This window comes from Neolamprologus multifasciatus, chromosome 19 (genome assembly GCF_963576455.1).
Source record: "Neolamprologus multifasciatus chromosome 19, fNeoMul1.2, whole genome shotgun sequence".
NCBI classification, from domain to species: domain Eukaryota; kingdom Metazoa; phylum Chordata; class Actinopteri; order Cichliformes; family Cichlidae; genus Neolamprologus; species Neolamprologus multifasciatus.
In genome coordinates this window covers 29116635-29136410 of record NC_140457.1, presented here as the reverse complement: position 1 = coordinate 29136410, position 19776 = coordinate 29116635, and the positions used below count along the sequence as shown (strand labels likewise).

General features: G+C 41.4%; 2 protein-coding genes across 3 annotated transcripts; one reads left to right on the top strand and one right to left on the bottom strand.

The window, feature by feature from the left end:
* The first annotated feature begins 1043 nt into the window (after window positions 1–1043).
* Window positions 1044–5813, top strand: fam241a (family with sequence similarity 241 member A). Its single transcript, XM_085144515.1, has 2 exons — window positions 1044–1391; window positions 4091–5813. The coding sequence occupies exons 1-2, from the start codon at window positions 1242–1244 to the stop codon at window positions 4379–4381; spliced, it is 441 nt and encodes a 146-aa protein (XP_085000641.1). The 5' UTR covers window positions 1044–1241; the 3' UTR covers window positions 4382–5813.
* Window positions 5814–9162: 3349 nt separating this feature from the next.
* jkamp (jnk1/mapk8 associated membrane protein) lies at window positions 9163–19197 on the bottom strand. Of its 2 annotated transcripts, XM_085144509.1 has the most exons (7): window positions 19044–19197; window positions 16755–16834; window positions 15474–15628; window positions 12855–13061; window positions 10824–11005; window positions 10622–10698; window positions 9163–10335 (listed from the first exon to the last, which is right to left on the bottom strand). In XM_085144509.1, exons 1-7 carry the CDS (start codon window positions 19045–19047, stop codon window positions 10117–10119), a joined length of 924 nt encoding a protein of 307 aa, XP_085000635.1. In that variant the 5' UTR covers window positions 19048–19197; the 3' UTR covers window positions 9163–10116. The 2 variants fall into 2 exon arrangements, with proteins under 2 accessions (XP_085000635.1, XP_085000634.1); XM_085144508.1 differs by lacking the exon at window positions 19044–19197 and having other exon boundaries at window positions 16755–16844.
* Between the last annotated feature and the right edge of the window lie 579 nt (window positions 19198–19776).

Below are 19776 nucleotides of genomic sequence, written 5' to 3'. Positions count from 1 at the left end.
TGTGATTATGAAATCATTACATAAAATAAAATGTGGTGGTTAGCAACTGTTGCCTCACAGCAAAAATGTTCTAGCTGTGAATCCGCTGTTTGGCTGGGGCCTGTCTGGGGCTTTCACAGGTTCTCTCCGGGCACTCCGGCTCCATCACATCCAAAGACTGTGATTAAGTTAATTGGTGTGTTAGCCCTGTAATAGACAGGGCGTGTGCCATCTGTTTCCCTGGGACAGCAGCTTCAGCCCACCCAACATCACATGGATAAGCAGAAGAAAGTTGATGGGCCTATTTCCAAGCAGACATTTGGAGATTTACTGAAACTGCACTTAAACATGACTCCCAACTGTAAAATTGTATGAATTAACTAATGTGTGCTTATCTACCCAAAATGTTAGTAATAGGAACACAAATTTTTGACACACTACCAGGAAAAAAATATATGAAGATGGTTAAGGCCACATTAAGACAAAAAATATTATTGATCATTTTGAGAATAAAGCTGAAATTCTATTCCAGAAATTCAAGGAAAAAGTGGAAAACTTACAGTTGTTTCAAGGCAAACTGCTGCTATACCCTGTACAAAATGTCTTGTGTTGATGAGTTAGTGAAATCATACCTCAGAGTCAGTTTTAGTTTCAAGGAAATGATTTAAACACAGTGTGGTGATGGGTATAAGGAGGTGCAGAGCGTTGCATCTAGTCACAAGGGAAAAAACACACAAACATGGAAGAGTGAAAAATGAAATGTTGCCAGTGGACAGGATATCGATGGTTAGTCCCTCGTGCAGTAAAGAGGAAGGAGGACAAGACATGATCAGACAGTTGATCAATTGTCACTAACTCATCTACACGAGGCTGTTTGTACAGGGTATAGCAGCCTTGAAACCACTGCGTCTCTATATTTCGACGTATTTCAGCTTTATTCTCAAAATGATTGATAATAATTTTTTTCTTAATGTGGTTCTTTTTTAGTGGAGGAAGCATGTTTCCATAGAAACAAGCTTCCATACTATTTGCCGTTTTTCCGAGCACTTCCACGACTGTCTGGCTCAGTGTTCCACACAAGTGAAGGGAGATAACAACGCTGTCATTACTTCCCTGCCCTGTGGGTGGCGCCCTGTCACAGGCTCGATGAAGTTTAGACGCTTAAAAAAATCTGCTGGCTCCCGAGATCGAGAACGCGCTCTGAGTCGCTCCCCCAGCATGTGTTTACTCCTAAAAGTTCCTGTCACTGTACTAGCAGGAATATGTCTGCTGTGACGCCTCCTGTAAATGTCCGGCATGTTTCTCATCGACGTGAGTTAGAAGAGCTACCAACGGAAAACCGGAGAAGGCAGCATATTCCTCCGCCTGTCCAGGGTGGAAGGCAGGCACCACTACACAGCCAGCGGCACCGGGTAAAGCGGCCGAGCGGCGTTTGTTGAGCTAGCTGTAGCCGCCTTTTTCAGATTTCATGCTAACATTGTGGCAACAGGGCCGAGTTGTCAAGATCTGGGAGCGGTTTCACCGTCGGCTCAGCCTGCCGTCAGGTTTAACTTTGTTTTTGAGGTTTATCTGTTGTCCTAACGTAAACACTTGAGTCAGATTCCATTCAGATGTTATTTTATTCGAAGAATTAAGCAAAGGATCCGCGGACAGGACAGGACGGTCATATAACTTAAGTCGGGATATGTAATATCATACAGTATGAAGTTAACGATCCCGTGTCATCTTGTAAGACGCATTGCTAACACGCCATTGATCATTGAACCCACAGTAAACTTGATCGGTCAAAGTACACCAGTGGCAGTGGGCCCTACTTTAAATATCACAAATCCTGTTATTTCTAATTGTTTTCTTTATTATTTCATTTAATAAAGAAAACTGCAGCTATTGTGGTGTTATTAGTTTAGTAATCGAGTTTTTAATCGACTGCTGCCTTATTAATGAGCAACGATAAATGTTCCAAAGTGGAAAAACAGGTATTTCAAATACGATCTGCTCATTGTTTTGTGTTTTGGACATTTCAGTGTTTTAAAATTTCACTGCATCCAACATCTGTCAGAGAAACATTTAATATTTTACAGCATACACTTTCCAAATGCAAAAGTAAATAAATGATCTCCAATAATCGGAGGCAAACAGCCCTGACAGCAGTGTGTTTGTGTCTGCATGTTTAATGAGAGTTATCAGCACTCTGAATCCTGTGCTGCTGAAAGCGGATGTTGTAATGCTGTAGATGTTAATAATAACTCAGTGTCCAGCCTAACAGCCCCAGGTCAGTGGCTCAGAGCCCAGGTACATTTTTATTGGGCTGTAGAAAGAAAAAAAAGCCTTTATTCTTCTATTTTTCTAAAGCATTTGCTCTGCGGCGTGTAGGAGGACCACATTAAACTCTCATCATCACTGCTGCTGTTGATTTTTCAGTCTTCCTGTTGAGAAACTGGTGGGCTCTTTATCCATATTTTCATTATTGCAGGTCTGCTATCATTAGCGCTGAAACAATGAATTTTTATAATCGAGTTATTCCAAGTACTCGATGAATCAGCCCTACATTAGGCTTGAGTTGAGTTTTCTTCTATATGAACTATAAATGTGATGCTTTTTCACACAAGTGCAGACTTGGAAATGTAAGCTCGTGTGTCGATGTGATACGTGCCAGTGAGCAAAGCTTTGATTTGCTTGACAAAGGTCTTAAATGATCGTACTTTTTGAGCGCAGTCTTGGCCTCAGTAGGCGTGAGTGTGTTTGGTAGGGACTACACCCGGGCCTTGCTGTATTTTTCCCATCTTGTCACCACTGTTTACATCTGTAATGCAGTGTTTCCCACAGGATTATGTAGCATTTGGAGCGGTACAAAAGGCCGGGGCCACCCACAGACACTTTTTAATTCATTATAAATACTACCTCATTAATCGTCATAGTAATTTGTATCTTCCTAGATGAATGGATTCAGCATTAAGCTTTGAACTGTATCTAAAGGGACACTTACTTTATCCTCATCCAAACAAACACATAATCGTGTTTGATCAGCATGCCACTGTGTTGCTTTGTCTGTAGAAACGCTGGAATGAAGTTTCAGCTTGACTTGTCCAATCTTGTCGAGTCTTACTAGTCCTGCTGGTTGGTTTGCTATCTTGGGTAAGAAGCTGCCTTTATGGAATCTGAACTGTTACAAAGTGGACAGTATTAGAACTGTGCAGCACAAATGGAGGCTGTAGAGAGAGACTAAACTACTACACAGTTAACGTCTGCGTAGATCGACTTCTAGACTCAGTTTGTAGCATGTTCCATTAGGCGTTAGTACCAGGTACTTTGTTTTTTAAGTACCTACTCAGCTGGGGTTGCGAGCAGTCTGAGACGATCCACAAATGTGACATCAGAGGACTGCAGGTCACTGACTGCCTAGTCATTGGCATCACTAGATGAGGCTTGAGAGTGAAACAGATTTATCAGTAAACAGTAATTTTGTAGGACACAACTTTAGACCACAAAAATGGGAGCTCTACTAAGTTGCCTGACTTTCTTTAAATCATAACAGAGCGCCTTCTTTACGCTGCAGCAGAAACTGCTGAATAAGAGTTCATTAGTGTGATAGTCACACTGCTCTTTAAACCGCTCAGCTCACTTCTCTGGCTTAAAACAACATCATTACAGATACAAAGAAATACCTGAGCATTATAATTCTGTGCTTCTCAAAGCGTCCGCTGTCACTGACTGCAGCTCTCTGCAGCTTCAGTCTGCTCAGCGTAGCACAACAAGAACTACCAGCTCTCCACAGTGCAAAAACATCGTGGCTGTCAGTTTCTCTACATCCTGTCTATGTATAGTTTAACATTTTTATTTACGTTTACTATTCATCTGTTCACAAGTTGAATTATTGTGAGTAAAAGTAACCTCTGAGGTCAGGCGTGCGCATACTCGTTTCTCACAATGTTTCTTTTCATTTTTTTCACTTAGTCGAGTAAGTAGTTGACAAAAATCTTCACAATCAGACATTTTCTTGCCCAGTATATTACAGGATGCACTATAAGCTGTCTTACATTTATACAAGTGTTACATTCATTTACCTTCCATCTGAATTCAGGAATTCGTAAATATATCTTTGTCTCCACAGACTGATGTCAGCCAGAACCGCCCTCGAGCTGATCCCAGTGCAACCTGGCCCCGCACGAATGACCCCACTACCAGAGAGCCTCTGTTGGACGACTGTGAGCGAATGGGGACTCTGTTTGGTTCGCTCAACAAGTGTCTGCGGGGAATGGGCTTCAGCCAGATGTACTTTGGGGACAAAATAGTGGAGCCGGTCGTGATCGTCTTCTTCTGGCTGCTGCTCTGGTTCCTGGGCATCCAGGCCTTAGGACTGGTGGGAACTCTGTGTATTATCATCATCTACATCCAGAAATAATGTTGATGATTTGAGTGGTGCTCGGTGAAACTCTGCAGAGGCCTGTACTTATACACTCTTGGTGATTTACGATGCTTTATAATTCTGCAAGTGATTGTCCATCTGGAGCCTTCACTTGCTTTCCACAGTTGATGCAAACGATGGAGACTGATTAAAGAAAACAACAGCACAGAGCCAGATTAATGGATTTGATCATCTCGCAGTATTTACCACAGAGGACGCTGCGTCAGTTTGTGGCTGGTTTGATTGCATGCACGTTTATGTTCATGTACATTTTTGGGAGAAATATTAAATGAATCCTACAAAGATGATTCACTAATGTTTGCAGTGCACAGTTCACTGTGAATTGTGTTGAGTGTAATACTAAAAGTGTCGCATTTTGGGCCAGATGTGGTTGTGATTGTGTCTTTATTTGGACAGAGAAGGGCTGATTTATCGAGTGCATGAGTGCTGTAGAGGCCTTCATGCTGTGAGCGCAGTAGCTGAGCTCTGTCTCATCGTGCTTCATTCAGTCTTCATTCTGCATCCACATGTTTCTGCATCAGGACAGAGGAGGAGAATCCCGATGCAGGAAGTTACAGTGAGCTGATGGGCTTCCAGTGTTTCAAAGATCATTCCACAACGACACAATCTGTTGTGTTTTCTGTCTGCACAAATATGGCAACTGTTTTCTTTCTTTCTGATTTTACAGTTGTTATGAAGCAAATTGAAATGTACTTTCCAGTGTGACAACAATGAGACTCTGAGCTGCACGATGTGAGTTCACATATCGAGTGTGACGATATGGAATTTTGACTTTGATGCTTACCTGCACCCTCACACAGCCTGCTGAGAACAAACCGTGTTGTGCATATTTAAGAGTAACGGTAACATGAACAACTTAGCTGTTACGCTCAGATTTCAGGTTTATATGGTGGAATTGTGATAACAGCGCCCTCCTCTGGTTGAATCCTGCGCTGCACCTGGCCTGTCAGATTTATGCAGAGAATCGCTGTCAGACCACACAGTGCTTTGTCCGTTCTAACAGAATTTGCCGTGATATCATTTATCTAAATTGCCATCGAGCTTTGAACTCCCATCAGCTCATCTGAAGAATGAATCGGTCATGCTAACAGTAAACACAGTGTCATTGCCAGAAACACTTTTAGTCTCCTTTGCAATGATTCTGCAGGATTTTATTAGATGGTTAAAATTATTTGAATAGTTTTAAAGTGAATATAATTAGTGGAGTGTTGTCATCCACCCACATAGTGTGACATGCATGCTGCTGGGAAAAGGAGAGACACTGAAAAGTTTATTTCCGCCTCCAGGATGACAAGAAGAGAACACACAGTTCACCACAATGTAATCAGTTTACTTAAGAGTGAGGTTATCTCACTGAGCAGGTCATGATTTAGTGGTTCTGGAGTTTTTTTCTTTGACTTGAAAGTGGTTCATGGAAAGTGGAAAAATTAAGCTGGAATGACACACTGGTGAACTTTGAGGACTAATTCCTGCCCCATGCAGCTGATCAGAGCCACTGCATGGTCTCTGTGTGGGCACTCGAGTATTTCAGCTCAGTCTTCCACTTTGTGTTTGCTAGTGTGGTCGAGTCGCTGTGAACATCAGGCCAGATGTTGTGTGTTCCTAAACTGGAACAAATAATTTACTGCTGTTCTAAATGCGATAATGAAGATATTGTTATTTTGTTAAACACGTGTGTGTGACAGCGTGTTCACTGGAATCCTAACATCACACTTTACTGTGTGCTGTGCAAACTAATCTGTGATCTCTCGGCTTTCCAAAGAGCTGAATGCTTAAAACAGCAAATGCTGATGTGAGTAAACCCGGACTCACCTTTGCTCTTGTCTCAGGTTATTTAAGTATATTTGTGTTCAGGCGTGCAGGTGTCTACATTAACTACACTCTAATCATGGGGAATGCATAATCACAGATGGTAAACTACTGATGGCCAAGCTACATCTGTCCCTCCTTTAAGATGCTGCAATCAGCTATTATCAAAATGAATTATTTTTCATATGTCATTTTCACTGACAGGAAACATGTCATCTAATGATATTCCAGGGTGTTAATAAAATGTTTTTAAAAATATTCTCTGGTTGTACTGTGTTTAAAAAAAAAAGTTATTCCCAAAAAGTAACAAATTACTCTTTACTTAAAAAAAACATAAGTAATCACACCATGTAGAAAGTAATTTGTTACATTAGTTCCATCATATTTTTGTTACTTGGCAACTTAATATGGAAAGTTGTCTGCAGTTAAACAGCACAAGCTTACAGTAAGTCTGTAGGTCTGTAAGACTAGAGAGAGATCAAAGTGCCAGTACATCGTGACACCGTACACTGAGCATCGAGCTGCGTCTGGTTTGTCACGTCAGCATGTTGTCTTTGCAGGTGCTTGCAGAACTTCAGTGTCATGTTTTGCAACAGTTTCTACACTGGCACAGTTTATATCTTATTGTCACATCGTTTTTCATTTGTGTAATAACTGACTGTAATACGTCTGCTCTGCTCCAAAGCGGTACATCATTGCTGCTTGAATGAGCTGAGCTCAGGCAGTCGTTGCAAACGTTGACCTTATAAACCCCAACAGATCATTTCTTCTCTATGCATCTGTCATTCAGATTATTAGTACAGCAATGTTTTATATTGTTACATTATTGAGAAATGTAATAGTTCAGCTGTGTTGCACTGCTTATAAATATTTTTAAACTGTAAAATTTGCAACATGTACATCTAGTATCCATATTATTAGAGGCCCCCAACACAAACACTCTGAACTCTGAACGTAATGTAGCTGAAATCTGTTCGCAACAATCCGCAGTAGTCATCAGGGTGGACGTCAGATCCGTTCTACAAGTGAAACGTTGTTCTTCACTTTTATGTGTGTGAGACACAACTACAGATTACACTTTATATCACATCACAGTGGATGGTAATCAGCTCGTGCTGTCAGCGTGACAAATAAACTAGAATATAAATCTCAAACATTTATACACCTATGGCAAATTGAAGTAAATGTAAATGTAGGTGGTATTTCTGTCAAATGTACTGCTTATTTTTCATAACTGCAACACTCTGAATACAGTGGTTCCCTTGCTAGGTTCACTTTTCGCGGCCTCGCTGTTTCGCAGATTTTTTTTTTTTTTTTTTTGGGGGGGGGGGGGTTCTCTGGGAAATGTGAACTGTTTTATTGGTTTGGCTGTCAAACATCTAATACACCATGGATCAGCCTTCGCCTAGTCTCCTCGCCTAGATGTGCACTTCTTCTGTTGCAACATAGTGTTTTATTCTATTTTGTATAGTATGTTATTCTACTGTATCTTCTATTGTTCTTTTCTTTTTTGCTGCTTTTAACTTTAACTGTCGTCAAAAGAGCTTGCAAAGAAAAGCGTCTGGACTTCTTTAAGTTGCTTGAAGACGTTTCACCTTCATCCGAGAAGCTTCTTCAGTTCTAAGGTCAAATGGTGGAGAGTCCCAGATATAAACCCAGTGGGAGTGTCCCCCCACAGAGGGACAAAAGGACCCCCTGATGATCCTCTAATCGCCTGAGCCAAGGTGTGGAACTGGGTGTGGGTCCCAATCAGCCAGAGTTTCGGGTGAGTTCATTGTGAAACCTGGCCCCACCTTATCATGATTTCCTGAGGTCAGATGGCCCAGGATGTGAGTGGGCGTTAAGGTGTCTGGGGAGGATCTCAAAACTGGATTATAGATGGCAGAGAGTTGGTGTCGTAAACCACCGCCTCTGTTCAAAGATGATCGCTCACAGTGGACATAGATGCTTCTTTCACTCCTCTTTCAAACCATCTGTCCTCTCTGTCCAAAATGTGAACATTGGCATCTTTTGAGGATCTGGGACTCTCCACCATTTGACCTTAGAATTGAAGAAGCTTCTCGGATGAAGGTGAAACGTCTTCAAGTAACTTAAAGAAGTCCAGACGCTTTTCTTTGCAAGCTCCTTTGACTACGATGACCTGGATGACTGAGAACCTTCACAGACAACTTTAACTGTCCACTTCCTGCCATGACCAAACAAATTTCCTACGTGTGGGACTAATAAAGGTTTATCTTATCACATCACATCAGAGGAGTCACCCCGTGGTATTCTGAAGATGAGTAAAGACAATAGATATAAACACACAGAAGCAGCACAACACTGGCTTTCACGGTCCTCGAGGGACGTAGCCCTTTGCTGTGTGGGTGTGTGTGTCAGTGATTTGAGTGTAATGTTCCCAAATTTGTGTGCATTTCATTTCCAATACCAGTTTTACCTCTTTGATGATACGAAATGTTCCTTTGCTGTAGTTTCTCTTCACACACATGCACACAAAGTCATGGTTGATGTGATTCGATTTACAGGAGCGTAACTTCTGATTAAAATTCTGTGAGCTGTGCCACTGTGCTCATGTGGACCGGTTGTTCATTCTAACTAACGACACAAAAATCTTCACGTTTAGTCAGATCTGTCAGCGTATTTACCTACCATCCAAAATGTGGTTACTGTGGACGAGTTCATGATTGCATTAACTGTAAGATGAGAAAACATAAACACTCAGGTCTGCTGTAGCTGCATTCTTGTGGGTATGTGCAAAAGCTCAGTATACAAATGAAGAAGTCACAACAGGAAACAGTCTTTTTGAGGATTTTTCCACATTTCCAGATGCAGCAACCTTCCTGTTTGTCATCTGACAATCTGAGAGAAAAACAAGCTTCCCACCTGCCGGGTTACAGGACGTGTGACGAGTGCAGTCAGCCAAATTGATCCCAAAGATCTGCACAAAATCATTTTCAGACACCTTTATTCATTTACAAAGAAACAACAACATATGTTACAGATGACTGTGAGCAGATCTGAGATTAAAGTGCATCCTCACACAGATCGACCTGCAGTAACACAAGTGTACACTTTGATATCAGGTAAATGTTTGAGACCAATAAAACTTGAATCTCATGGTAACAAAGATCAATAAGTCAGCAACACAAAGATAACATTCAAAATTTTAGTTTTAAATTAAGTATATGCAGATAAACATACTGAACACACTAATATTTACAAGCAATGTGCAGTATATACAGTATATACAGTATATACAGTATATACAGTATATACTGTATATACAGTATATACAGTATATACAGTGTATACAGTGTATACAGTGCACTCTCACCTCCACAGGCCTGTGAAGGCTGAAATATGAAACCCCGCTACAGGAGTCAACATACAAACCTTTTCAAGTAAATCTGTCGGAGCGACTTTAACACCAATCAAAATTTAAAATAAAGCTCGATGACTTCATTCCACACCTGGCTAACATTAAAAGCAGCGACCCGTTAACGGTTTAGAAATCATTGAGCGGTTGCTGCAAAACTCAACCTTACTTTAAGAAACAGCTGCTCAGCTCCAGTGGAAAGATCTAATCTTCTACACTTAAAGCAGGAGTGCACACACGTGACTGTACACGCCAGACTTCTGGGACCACATCACTGTCATGTCAGACCTGTAGACGCTTCACATGAGAACTGAAGCTGAACGTGAATGAATTACTGAGCTTATATTTCACGAGTTAAAGAAATGAACAAACTACGTTTGGCATTTTGAGTGCGACTCCTCACTGACTGAGATTTTGAACTCTGCGTAAAAATAAACAGACAATTTTAAGACACTGGACAGGGGCGACCTGCTGTGGCTTCTTGTTTTTTTCAACAGTTATTTATTGAACTCCTGATAAATCCAGCTCAGTGTCCATTGCCGGCCTCCAAGAGGATGCGGCTGGGCTCGGTGAATTTGGCTGTGACGATGTAAAACAGAGCGGGTCCTGGCACGAGGGCCAACAGCGGCAGGTCCTGTTCCAGCTTGTCCAGTCGGGAGATCGAGATGATGCCGTAAGCATGCAGCAGCCAGTGGCTGAACAGGACGATGAGACGTTTCTTCTTGGCAACCAGATTCTTAAAAGACTGTGTTCAAAGGAGAGGTTATGGTAAGAGTGGACAGAGAACAACAACAACAACCATCTACAGTCTGGAGTTTAACCAAACTAGTGTAATTCCTAAATGGTTAGTGCCCACACAGTTAGTTTGGAGGAGTCATTTTGCTGTTGTAACTTTATACAAGTCGATGAATAAACACTGTAAAGAAGTATAATTATTATCCAATCTCATATAAATTGAAGAACTTCTTGATCACAATTTTAAAGTTAAACTGGGAAATAAGAAATGCCCACACCACAGTGACTGTAATTACCTGTATCTCAGAGGCAGACATGTAAACAGCCAACGTGACCAGAGACAGGACCAGGATGATGTAGGGGAACGCATAGTCTGCAACAATAACACAGTCGTCTTTACTCAGAGTTATTCAAACAAAGAGGGCATGAGTCATAGTCTTAAAGCTGTAAAACAAAAGTGATACCACAGTGTGAACTAAGAGTCCCACAGGTACTCACAGAGCAGTCCTCCTCCTATAGCCTGCAGCACAGTGAGGATCGGGAAGAAGTACAGAGCAGCATAGATGCTCTTAAAACGGTCGGATTTGCCCAAACCACACGCCATCTTCTTCACCAACAGAGGACGCAGCAGCATCATTAGTATCAGGCAAAATGCATAGTAGATCAGCACGATGGTGTAGCTGAGAAAAAGGACATTCAGGAGCTCGTGTTACGCTGATGCAACAGATACAGAATGAATGACAAGCCTGAGATGACCTCTGACCAGTCTGTGCACCAGTTCAAAAGGAAACAAAAGTTAAAAAAGAGAATAAAGAATCAGAAGCATGTTGATCGGTTTACTCATCCAGCAGGCGTCTGTTCAACTTGTCTAATAAACAAAGTAGCCTGAATCATTCGTCAGTGTGAGGCTACTCTCCTGCTGCTGTTTTATATCGAATGAACCTCCCAGTGTTTCTCCTGTCAGCACGCTGCTGCCAGCCGCCATCACCCAGCATCAACGTGTCCACCTGTCATGATCTGCAGTGTAACAGGAGGAAAGTAATCTCCATCTAAGAGCTCATCTGACTGAAACACTAAGATCCAATAAATAACCTCAATCTTTTGAATAAAGACTGGGTATGCTGGCATCTCCTCAGCTTGCAGCCTGTACGTTGGGGTTTTTTAGGGCTGCACGATTTTTCATAAAATGAGAATCACGATTCTCTCACGATTTTCTTTTCCAGTATAAATATTTATTGCACTTATTAACTGCACATCAACTTTGTAACAGTTGAGACTGAACATAAAAACAATAAATAAACATAAAAACAACAAACGTCTCACGTTTTGTCGTTGCAGCAAAATGTTGTACTGCTTGAAATTGCGTCTCCACCGTTGCTCGACGCTGCGTGTATAGAGCAGGTAGTGCAACAAGAGAAAAATAGTTGTGGGACAGCACTGTGTAGCGTTTGTCTAGGGTGTTGATCGTTCTCCTAAATCCCTCGTTTTGCACAGTGTTGATGGAGCCATATGTTTGGTCAGGTGATAAGTGATAGCCTCCGTAATTTCTTTGTGCCTGCGGGAGGTCGACGGGTATAGGGAAGCGCTGTGTAAGGTTCCCGTTATTGATGTTTGGGTGGTTGACCGGGACGGATTTTCTCCTGTCACTTTCTTGGCCTTTACAGCTTCGTCATATTGCACCTTATGGTGACGTTTGAGGTGGTGATATAGATTCGTAGTGTTAGCTTGCGGTGCTGCTTCTATGGCAAAACACAGCTTGCAAATGATATTTTTTTGACTCTCGGCAAAAAACTTCCACACGGAGGAATGAGAACCTTTTCTTGGAAGTAATTTTACAGTGGCCATCAGGAAACGTTTCCTCTGCGCTCACAGTGTTTTCTCCCCTCGGGCAGTTTCACGTGCTCACCGTTGTTTCTTCCCTGCCTGATGGCTGCTGTATCACGTGGTATAAGGCTCCGCCCTTGTCATTTGTTGAGCAGGAAGAGTGAGCGCTTGTTTTCATGCAGATTACGTCCCAGATCAAAATGCGGTACAATCGTCATCTTTTCTTTCTTTTTTTTTAAATCGTTGTCATTTGGAAATGAGATCGCACTTAAGTATGAATCGAGATCGCGATTTTCTAACGATTAATCGTGCAGCCCGAGTTTGTTCCCTGTGCCTCAGGGTCAGGGAACAGTTCCTGACGAACGACAGTTCAGAGTACCCAGACTTCTTACAGTTGCTGGTGGGGGTGTTTGAGAGTGCTCCATCTCTCTGCTGTCACTCATGTAGGCATCAACCGTGAGCGCTGAAGGGATTGACTGGGAGGAACCACCTGCCTGACCTGAACCGTGTTCTGCTGTCCATAACTAAGCTTTTTCTTATTTAACGTATAATTGTATTATTCAGTTAGACACATACAGAGCTCAGTGTCCCACAGTATGGCCTTGATGCTGCAAACACACCTTTGTCCTCTTCTGTGGAGTGCTGGGAATTATTGTTTTATGGTTAATTGTAGAATTTGGCAAAATGATTACTGGTAATACTCACAGTGGGTACACAGCTTCCTGCGTGCAGTGTAATGTGTTGACATAGTCTGGACTTGGGTTGTACAGCATCGTGTACCAGTCTGAAAGCATTTGCACTCGACAAGAACGGATAGTGAGCATTCCCACAGGCTCTGTGACCAGCAGAGTGACCACAGCTGACATACTGCACTCCAACATGGCGGTCACATGTTGTAGTAAAGCACTGGAACTGCAAAGGAAGAGCGTGAGATCAAATGACAGAAAGACAACACACTGTCCTCACAGACAAGAGTACTAAAGGGATTGTGTGCTTGGAACAAATACTCTCTAAGTCAGACGTGTTTCATACAGCTGTGTTAGCAGAAGAACGCATGAAGTTTTAGGTTCTATAGAAATCATACACAGGTACATTTATCTGATTCTTCTCTCACCCCAACCAATCACAGCAGATGGCCCCGCCCCTCCCTGAGCCTGGTTCTGTCGGAGGTTTCTTCCTGTTAAAATTGAGTTTTTCCTTCCCACTGTCACCAAACGACTTGCTCATAGGGGGTCATATGATTGTTGGGTTTTCTCTGTATGTGTTATTGTAGGGTCTGCCTTACAAGATAAAGTGCCTTGAGGCGACTGTTGAAGTAAAACTGAACTGAAGCCAAAAATTGTCACACAACAGGAAAACCTTAAAGACATAAAGCCCTGGGTAACTAGTTATAGCAAATTCAGACAAATCAATGTTCTGAACAAGACCTTCAAAATTAGACGTTTATGAGTGATGCTGAAAAATTAGTTTATACCACAACTTAACAGCAGCACAATTTGAATTCCTTATTATTCAGCTATCAAACACTAATTAGACTCAAAATACCACAGTGACTGAGACAGAAAACACGGGGGGGGGGGGGGGGTGCACACGTGTTGAAGAACAAAACAAATAGTAATATTAGACAAAAACAACCCAAGTAAGTACAAGATGTGCTGAGGGCGAAACCTTCTCCAAACCTATACGGTCTTATGTAAAAGTAAACCTACTAACTGCTGTCAAGCATTTACAATAACTGGCAATGAGTCTTTCACGTAACTAGAAGCTCATTTTTCTTTACAAAACTGTTTTAATTCAGCTACACTGCAGGGTTTTTCAGCGTGAATGACCTGTTTAAGGTCAAAGTGACTACACCAGTCCAAAACCTTCATTTTTTCATTTTTAAGCCATTAACAGGAGGACTTGGTGGTTTGTTACTGATCATTGTTCAAGTGTGTTTGAGCTTCTCCTCCATGATTTTCTGGTAGAGCGCAGAATTGATGCCTCCATCAGTTACAGGAAGTCAAGCAGGTCCTGAAGCAGCAAACAGCCCCAAACATCAAACTAACACCATGTGTTACTGCTGCCATGTGTTCTTTTTATGAAATGCTACGTTAGCTTTACAACAGATGTAATGTGACTTCAGGTTTCTTCTTGTCAGTGCACAGCATGCTTTTGCTTTGTCCAAAGTCTCTGGTGGGGGGGGGGGGGGGGTTTCCAACATAGAACCCTGAAAAGTGCATTTTATATTTACTTGATTTATCTTTGTCTAATATTAAAATTAGTCGTAGTTCCCTAGATATAGCTAAGCTATATCATTCAACATTATACTATGACAGGAATAGAAAAAAGTGTAGTTCAACATGAAATCCTGAGAACTTGAATTTGTTTGAAAATATAATAGTAAGGTCTCCACTATTGAAGGCTTGTAGAAAGAATTTCAAAGATAGGCGGCTGAAATTTAAGGGATGACAATCAAGAACCTAATTATCAGTCTGCTCGTCTGTGGATTCTGCTTATCGTTTCCTCTGACACTACAGTCAGCTCATTCAGTCCGTGTGCTGCAGGAGGACAATAGTGGAACAGTCTGCAGCGTAGATGTGGACATTATTTTTGTTGTTATTGCACAAAAGGACGACAGCATGTTAGCAAAGTTCAAACTGCATCCAGAACAGAAACAACTGCATTAAACTGCTAACAGAACATCACAGACAACGCTAACGCTAAGCTAGCCAGAGCGATAGTAAAGCTGAGTAAATGCTGACCGGGCGGGGGCGGAGTCACGTTAGCCCCGTGTTCATTTTTATTTGAAGTGTTTTTTCTATTTATTGTTTCATAATGACGTTCTTATAATGCTACAGTTATAAGATGGAGCGTTTGTGTTTTTGTCATGAGCTGCCACAGTTGAACCTTTCAGGTACGTCTGGTATTTTACATATAATCTAATGTTAGGCCTGAGTGCAGGCTTAAACTGCTTATTTGCCTTTTTTCAGTTACATGTTTTCATATAAGCAAAGGTTAGAACAGCAGTTTATTGCACAAGTCTGAATGCTATAATTCAAATTTGGGACTATTCTATTTCACTTAATAGAAAAAGTACATTACTGCTACGGTTTACATATTCTTTACATTTGCTATTTTATATAGTAATATTTTATGTTTGGCCTTTAGAGATGTGTTTTATAGATATGTTTACAATATTAATTACACATTAGACCAGAAGTGCCACTGAGTGTTCATTATATAAACTCTTCATTAAGTGATGCAATATGACTTATAAGTGGACATTATCACTTTGGTCATTTCACACAGAAGTAACTTCCTACAGCAGCAGCTCAGTCTCACCTCTTCTTCCCAGAGTACCATTCAATAAAGAACCAGTGCAACACAAGAGGCAACATGGCCATAAAGCCCAGATAGAGCCAGTCATAGATCTCAGGAGACTCGATGCAGCGCTCACACACTTTCTGCATGCTGGCCCGCTCTCCTCGAGGACAAACCTGCCAAAACACATTATTGTGAGTAAAATCTTAATCTCACCCAAATCCACTCTTAAAGTTGTCTTTCATTTAATTGCGCTGCTATATTCATTCAAATCCACCATTCATGCTTTTTTAATACTTTGAATACAAAAAATCTGAATGAATTCAAATGTTTTATTTTAACCATTTTTAACCATCAGTATCAGTTTATGAGAGAAAACAGAACAACTGAACTTTACAACTTAACATCTACAGTTACTCCTTTGTGTTTACAACATATAAAAGTAGTCAAATTAAAAACGTGATGACCTCAGATTAAAGAGGTGACCATAAAAACGACTGACCAGTCGCAGGTGTCACAGCTGGTTTATTTAACGCTTTCTCTGGTGTGTGGGGAGACGTTGACACGCAGAGTTTGAAACACTCTTCATTTTGCAGTGGATGACTTTCAGCTGCTGGAATAATTTCGCGGCCTTTTGCTGCAATAGTTTTACAGCATGTTTTGCAAATTACTGCATTTTGTTCTGCATCATCCTTGTGAAAACGAGTCGACAGCGAGTCTCGTTCACTCGCTCGTCTGTCACCATATTTTTCCCTAACTGGTAGAACATAAAGACGCGTGCTCAGCACAGTGCGCCAGGTGGAAAATTTTCCAGTTGGGAGGGGGGATTAATGATGCATTTGCAGCGTGTGGGAGGAAGAAATGATTCATTATCTATTTTACACTGGTTATTTTAAATGAAAATAAGAACACTGGTAGAGTAATGAGCTTAAGTGCTGGCTAGTTATGACCTTTCTAAGTGGAGACGGCATGTTCTCTCTGTGCCGGTGAGAGTTTGGCTTCTCCAGCTTCCTGCCACATGTCAATTCATGTCTCTGAATTAATGGCTGTCTGTCCCTCTGCACTGTTCCTACAATTAGTGACAGTCCGGGCTGTGATAGGCTCCACTGGCTCACAACTCAAACAAGCAGGATGAGCACTTCCACATTTCCTCAGAACAGTCTGCTGCACCACAATGATCTCAATATGAAAACCTGAATTATTATGAGCCGCTCTCTCTTTTATGATGCAAGGCACAAAGACACACATCCACATACTGTCTATCCAACAGCACATCAGCAACAGCTAATGTTTAGTACTCACACCACATTCTCCCTCCACTGAGCCGTTGACCATCATCCTGCCACAGTACAGCCCTGGACATGTTGAACTCACGGCCACAGCTGCAAGCATACAAAACCATTGTGAAGTGTGCAAGCATCAATACTATAACACAGTATTTTCAAACAATCAGGATGCTTGAAACTTAAAAGTTTAGCTGTAAACTTTCTTTTAGCTTTGTGGTATAAAGTTCATTTAAAACAGGCATGTCCAAAAGGTCTGGCCCGGGGACCAATCACGGCCCTTTCTGCCTACCTTAAATGTATTATTTGTGGCCCACCGCCACAAACAGGATTAATAAAGTGTAATTTCTCTGTTCCTCATGTTGTCAGCAACATGAGATGTAACCAGTGAGTGTATAAACATTTTATACACCAACACAATACACACAATAGTAAGTCTCTTTAAAAATTAACCTGAGATTCAGCAGCTTTACTGAACTTTCAGGTGTTCCAGACAGCTGGATCTTTGTGTTCATTTACTCTCCGTATGCAAATGAAAAGTAGTTTTATTTTGTAATTCTTGTGTTATTGAAAATATTTTGTTATTATTATGATTTTTGAAAGAATAATGATTATATCTCAAACAAAAAGATTGTTGGTCCTGGGTGATTGCCTTAATGTTTCTAAGGGACAGACTGGATGAAGATGACGGGTAGCTCCTGTGACAGGTTGAACTTCCTGAGTTGCCGCAGGAAGTTCAACCTGTTGGGCCTTCTTCCTTCTTCTTCTTCTGTATGTGAAGAATATTGTACTTCCCATGAAAAGATGGATCCTGGGAATCTAAGGCAATCCACAGTGGGTCCACAAGTACTGTGGGGGGGGGGGGGGGGGGGGGGGTTCTCTAAAGGTCCACTGTCATCTCCACAGTCTTGAGCAGGTTCAGATCCAAGTGGTTCTTACTGTGTTGTGTGTATGTGACTTTAGGTCATCATACAGCCCATTACAAAGTCAAAGGCAAATCCCACAGAGCACCACTGCACCTCCAATCAGAATCATGGTTAGGTTGTCTGCGTCGATGAAAACCAGGGAAAATAAACTTTGGACAGTCCTCTCTACGTATAACAGTTCCTCTCTGGTAAAATGATGGGAGGATAACAGCAAAAGACGGAGCAAAAAACACAGAAACATGCAAAGCATGAGGACACAAAGCACTGAGGCTCCATCTGCAGCGACATCTTGGATCTTCTACTGAGCAGCACCTGTGGTATCATTTCAAAAATCCAAGATGCCGTCTTTCTTGAGTTATCATACTCACAAGATTTTTTAATAAAGTTTGACATCTGACCTTGAGGTTGAGATCACTAAGATTTCAACTGTGAGATTTTCAATGTTAGACCTTTGGTATGAATTTGAACATTTCTTCAGTTATCACATCCGCAAACTTGGGTGTCGACCCTGGCCCAGCAGGGGGATAAAGATACCCGTCAGCTTTTTACAGCTGAGGGGTAAAAAGCAGAGGGTTAAAAAAATAGCAGGCCTACAAACAAAGTCTTTTTCTTAAGAAATGGAAAAAAAATTCTGCAGGACCCAGAACCTGAGAGAGCATCTGACCCTCCAATCGATCTCTCTCTCGTTGGCTGGAGCCTGATCAGAAATGGTCACAGCAGAGGTTTGCTGTCATGAAGCAATTTTTAAGGAAAGGAAACAGGAAGAAAAGGTATACCAAATCACACAAGAACTGAACTTTTTTAAAAAAGGAGCGACATGTCTATTGGAGTCTAAAATCTTTGGTTCAAACTTGCACATAGAAAGTGTGTATAGAGGTTAATGACTGATTCTACTGTAAAACACAATGGATGCTCTCTCGTGGTTTGGCGCTGCAGCCAGTGGCGTTGGAGATGTTGTCAAAATTAATGTAATTATAAACACAGACATTACTGTACTCTCTCCTCTCGGTTTCAGTGGGATAACTGCGCGTCTTATTTCTGAGTTAAGCCTCACATGCAACACAGCAGCAGAGACAGGACACAACAACAAGACCCCCCACTCACACGTACACGTTGCGTGAGCTTGAGATTAACACATGTCCACTCCAGTTCTTAGGAAAACTGTACACACGCTGCTGCAGTGTATGTAACTGGCATGCAATATTTCTGTCACTTAGATAAGCTTCAAAGGCCGGGCGGTTGTTAGCTAAACTGCCAAGCTCACAGCTAAGGCTAACTTCCACATTTTATAAAAATACATATTATGAGAAACGCCGCAAAGTCTCTCGACACCTTAGGTATCATGGGAGGAAAAGTGAGGGTAAAAGGCGACCTCAACTTACCCATTTTGAGAACGATATGACTTGTAAATCTGCCTTTTAAAACCACAACTTAATCGTGTTTGTTTGGGACTGCTGTAACCGGAAGTGGACCGGAACACTTCTTTTGTTTAGCCGACTGGTCTGCGTGCGGTGCTGCCCTCTGCCGTCTGTCGCTTTTCACTCCTTCTTGACATCTGTGGGGTTTTATGACATTTGTATAATTGTCACCTTCTGAGCTGCTGAATACTCAAAAACATCTTTTCCTTGCGTGCTTTTTCTGTTTCTTATTTTTTAAGTGGGACTCAGCAAGTGGAGGAGCCTCAATATTAATTACCATGGTTATTTCAGTAAGATATAAGCAGATGTCTCATAAGCTAAGCTAACTGACTTCATTACTAAATATATTTGTTACTGTGTTTATGCACTTATCACTTGGATCTCATAACTCATCAAAACAGTTTGTACTTTTGTCAGTCAGAATTTTAGATCTATTGCGTTCCTGAATACTGTCAATCATTTAATTAGTTTTTACTATCAAATGACTTCAATCTATGTATGAGGGAGCAACGCCAGTAACACATTGTCAAAGTAAATGGGGTCTTTTGCACAGGTCAGTTTGTGTTATGAAAAAAGGCATAACTGTTTTGAGGACATTCATTAAAGTGATAAGCGTCACTTTTCTGTGAGAACTGTGCCATAGTGATTGAGAAAAACTGTAATCTACCAGAATTTTCCCACACAACCATCTTTAGGG

What these genes read in the sequence shown, in the direction of transcription:
- fam241a (XM_085144515.1), top strand. Translation starts at nt 1,242, where the DNA reads ATGTCTGCTGTGACGCCTCCTGTAAATGTCCGGCATGTTTCTCATCGA. An exon ending in TACACAGCCAGCGGCACCGG is followed by an intron (nt 1,392 to 4,090) that starts GTAAAGCGGCCG and finishes TTGTCTCCACAG; the next exon opens with ACTGATGTCAGCCAGAACCG.
- jkamp (XM_085144508.1), bottom strand. Translation starts at nt 16,844, where the DNA reads ATGCTTGCAGCTGTGGCCGTGAGTTCAACATGTCCAGGGCTGTACTGT. An exon ending in CAGGAAGCTGTGTACCCACT is followed by an intron (nt 11,006 to 12,854) that starts GTGAGTATTACC and finishes CCTTTTTCTCAG; the next exon opens with CTACACCATCGTGCTGATCT. An exon ending in TGTCTGCCTCTGAGATACAG is followed by an intron (nt 10,336 to 10,621) that starts GTAATTACAGTC and finishes CTTTGAACACAG; the next exon opens with TCTTTTAAGAATCTGGTTGC.